Raw genomic sequence first — 3750 nt, 5'->3', positions numbered from 1 at the left:
CTAGGCTGACCTTCCACTAATAACTGGAGGGGTGAAGGTGCAAAGCTCACTTCTTTTAATGAATAGCTTAGCACAGGTAGGGTCCAAGGTTAATGACTTGGCCCAGTGTGAAAACAAGCTTCACAAAAGAACAATATTAAAATGGGCCAGACTCAAAGACAGCCGCAGTTCAGCAGCAGATAGGTCCAAAGCTCTAGGAGGTAGAACAGGCCCACACTTCACCTGACAAAACAGAAGAGGGAAAAAATGGTAATAAGCCGTAAGAGGTCATATGTGAAGTGGCCCTTTCAATGCCACTGAGAGCTTATTCATCATCAGACTGGGGATATGCCTCCATCAGGAGAATGGCAGCCATGCCTCAGGGCATTGGGCTCCAAAGGGGAGAAAACCATCTTCCTAAGGAAGGCGTGTGCTGCTTCCTTCAGACACCTCCAGGAATGGGAATGTCAGCTCGGTGCAAAAGCCAGAACCTGGTTTCAGGACCCAGCCTTCTATACAAAAGGAAGACCTATTAAGAACTTGACTCCTGGGTGTATAGCCTCTATTCTGAACAAAGCTGCTGTGTACACCTGACTCTCTAAGGGCTCTGGCAGTATGTCCCAGACTCCTAGCAACCCCACATTTTACAGTGTAATGTGGCTCCAGAGACCTCAGTTCAGAGACGGCCAGTTCATCTGTCCTGGCGCACTGCAGCTTTTTACCTGAGAAGCATGCATCACCCCCCTACGAGGTCAGGCTCTAGACTCGAAAGACAGTAGTGGTGGGAAGCTGGTCCTGGTGCAGGAATAAAAAACAGACCAACCACAACTTTAAATCAGTTTATTGACACTGTAACACAACACACTTGCCTCCCTGGCACCCCCATCCCCCTCATCCAGACTAGATCTCTCCCCTTAGAACAAGCTGTACCTTGAAAACAAAAGGGCAGGCCACCTCTACTACCCCAGTCCCACCCCCAGGCCCTGTGGAGCAGGGTCTCAGGCACTATTCAGAACCTACTGGGGGGTGGGGAGGTACAGTTAGCACTACATCAGCCAGGCAGAGGCATCCAGTCCTTAGGAACAGATTTCCCCCTCAATCCCCAGGCCCTGAGTAGCTATTCCTCTTCCTCTCTGCTCTTTGTGAAAACAACTCGAGGACACTTTTGCGCATGGGGCTGCACAGCCTATACTCAGGAGCCCCTGGGGTGACAGGAAGGAAGCAAGGAAAGAAAATACACAAGTCTTAGAAACCAAAAAGAAAGCCCAATAGCTGGGGAGCCTGAGCCTGACAGTGCTACCCACCAACCCTCCAGGTCTTGGCCCAGACCCAGAGAGTCCCTCCCCCTCGAGGCAATGTCCTCCCCCTAGGCTAGACAGAGCACATCACACAGCGCAGTTTAGAAAAGCTCCTAATGCCAGTTCATAAACATCTTCATTTACTACTGGTGATTACATGTGAATAATATGTTTATACTGTTCTTTATGGAAAACAATTTCAACGAGTCAACTCCAAGAACAATAGGCAACCCTCACCCTGAGCCCCTCAGCGTCCTTCCCTAGACAGCGAGGAGCCCCCTCCTCTGTCCCAGGGCTGCCTAACTTCCCCTCTTTCCCCACTGTGGCTCTTGGGCAAAGCATCCTCTGACCATTAGTGCTCATTGGGCAAGTTCTGGTCCAGGGGGTAAACCATGAACATCACATCTGGCCGAGAGGGTACACAGGGATGGCCTGGACGTACAATCTCAAAGCCCAAGAAGCTGAAGGTCTTCAGGAGTGGAGCTGCAAAAGATAAGAGTGTAAAAAGGATTTTAATAAGAACCACAAAGGTAGGGTCAAATGAAGGAAAAACCCGAAACAAAAATGGAATGAATAAGACTAGTCCTTGACTAAAAGACCCTTTGGGCACTACCCTCCACGACTGCCAAGTTTATGTAGCAAACTCAAGGGCCCCACCTCACTGTATAGGAACCCCCTTCCCCCTCCCTAGACCCCATTTTCTGGGAAGTAGGACTCAGGCTGCTTTAACTCCTCACCTCTGTCTTCCCGGCCCTTCCTGAAGCAGACGAAGACGTAGTTCACTTTCATCTTCTCTTCCGCAAACTCCAGCAGTGCTAACAATCTGCAAGAAGGAAAGAAGTCAGGCCCACTACCACCTCTCTAGACTTCCCACCCACTACTCACAAAAAGGCTTTTTGAGGCTTACAGCCACAGTATAGAGAAACTTCAGGGAGAACGTTCCTATTTCAAGACCCCAAGAGCTCTGAATTCAGAAAAATAAGCTACAATCTTTAAGAAAAATGTTTTTGGAGCCCTAGCCGGTTTGGCTCAGTAGTTAGAGCGCCAGCTCTTGAACTGAAGAGTCCTGGGTTCGATTCTCGTCAAGTGCAGGTACCTCGGTTGCAGGCTCAATCCCCAGCCCCAACTGAGGCACGTTGCAGGAGGCAACCAATCGATACGTCTCTCTCACACTGGTGTTTTTGTCTTTCCCCCTTCCTTCCACTCTCTCTAAAACTCGATAGAAAAAATATCCTTGGGTAAGGATTAATTTTTTTAAAAAAGGAAAATGTTACTGGATTATCTCTTCCTGGAATAGGGGTTCTTCCTCTGACCAACTTAACTAATACAATTCACAAGATAGTGTGGGGCCTGGGAAGAGAACCCAGTTTTTCAGGGGCCTTCCAAAGTTGCCAAGTTTGATAATGACTACCTGCCACTGAGAGGGACTCTTGAGCCCTAACACTGCCAAGAAGGAGTTCCTCAAGAGAACTCTGTCCTCAGGACTGTTTCTCACACACCTGACTTGCTTGGAGGGCCTTGCCCATACAATGAAAGCCCATCGGCTCTCTGAGGTTCCTGGCCTTTTGAACTGCACCACTGTATGGTGGCTCAAGGAGGATTTAATGTCTGCTGGGAAGTGTGAACCATGGAGTGATTAATGACAGGGATTTGGTTAATGTGATAATGATCTGCTTTAATTATAACCTAGAGCAGGCCTGTTTTACTAGCTAAAAATAACCTGTTTCAAAATGGTATCTGCTTGGGAGGCCTAGAGCTAGGGAAGAAGGCAGACTCCCTACTGCTCTGTTCTCCCCAATAAGCATATCCCTTTCTCTGGAATGGGACCTCTTTCCCCAGTTGCTCCTTCCCTTCCCCCAGCCCTTGCTCCTTACCCTTCTTTGCTCCCATCAGCTAATACTCCATCTGGGATTTCTATAAACAGGCTCTGGCTGGACAGGACTGCATCCCAGGAAGAGACCTTCACCTCGGTGACCTCATACTGGAAGTGGACGATGTGAGGTTTTCCATCGTTCACAGGGAGGTCCTGGGTCACAGTGAGCTTCTCGTCCTGGGAAGAGATTAGTCCAGGGACCATGTTACTACTGTTTCTAGCCACATCGTAGGCTCCCCTTACCCGTGTGGTGCTGAGAGGCCCCTATGGTCAATCTCAGGGTAGCATGGGATTGAGGGCACCATGAAAATATAGAGCTAAACAGAGCCATGCTAGCTAAATAGAGCCATCACTCATTAGGCATTAAGGCTAGGTGATGTTGGCTAAAAGCCAACATGATAGGAAGGGAAATATTTATCAAGTGCCCACTAGATGCCAAATACTGTGCAAAGTGCTTTCCCATTTGTCAATGACCACAAGCAGCACTTGAAGTAGTCATATAATATCCCCATTTTAAATATGAGATAATAGGGGTCCAGAACAATTAAGCAACTGACCCAAGGCTCCACAGTAAGTAATGGCACAGTTAACCAGGTCTCC

General features: G+C 48.5%; 1 protein-coding gene across 1 annotated transcript in view; it reads right to left on the bottom strand.

Moving 5' to 3' along the window:
- Positions 1-1130: 1130 nt before the first annotated feature.
- The window catches only part of OAZ2 (ornithine decarboxylase antizyme 2), a 7026-nt gene continuing 4406 nt past the window's right edge, over positions 1131-3750 (bottom strand). Inside the window, 3 exon segments of the mRNA XM_006779504.2 lie at positions 1131-1760; positions 2015-2100; positions 3152-3327. Coding sequence (XP_006779567.1) covers positions 1630-1760; positions 2015-2100; positions 3152-3327 — 393 coding nt within the window. The 3' untranslated portion in view covers positions 1131-1629.

This window comes from Myotis davidii, unplaced genomic scaffold (genome assembly GCF_000327345.1).
Source record: "Myotis davidii unplaced genomic scaffold, ASM32734v1 scaffold461, whole genome shotgun sequence".
NCBI classification, from domain to species: domain Eukaryota; kingdom Metazoa; phylum Chordata; class Mammalia; order Chiroptera; family Vespertilionidae; genus Myotis; species Myotis davidii.
The sequence above is the reverse complement of the archived record's forward strand: the minus strand, read 5'-3'. Positions and strand labels throughout refer to the sequence as shown.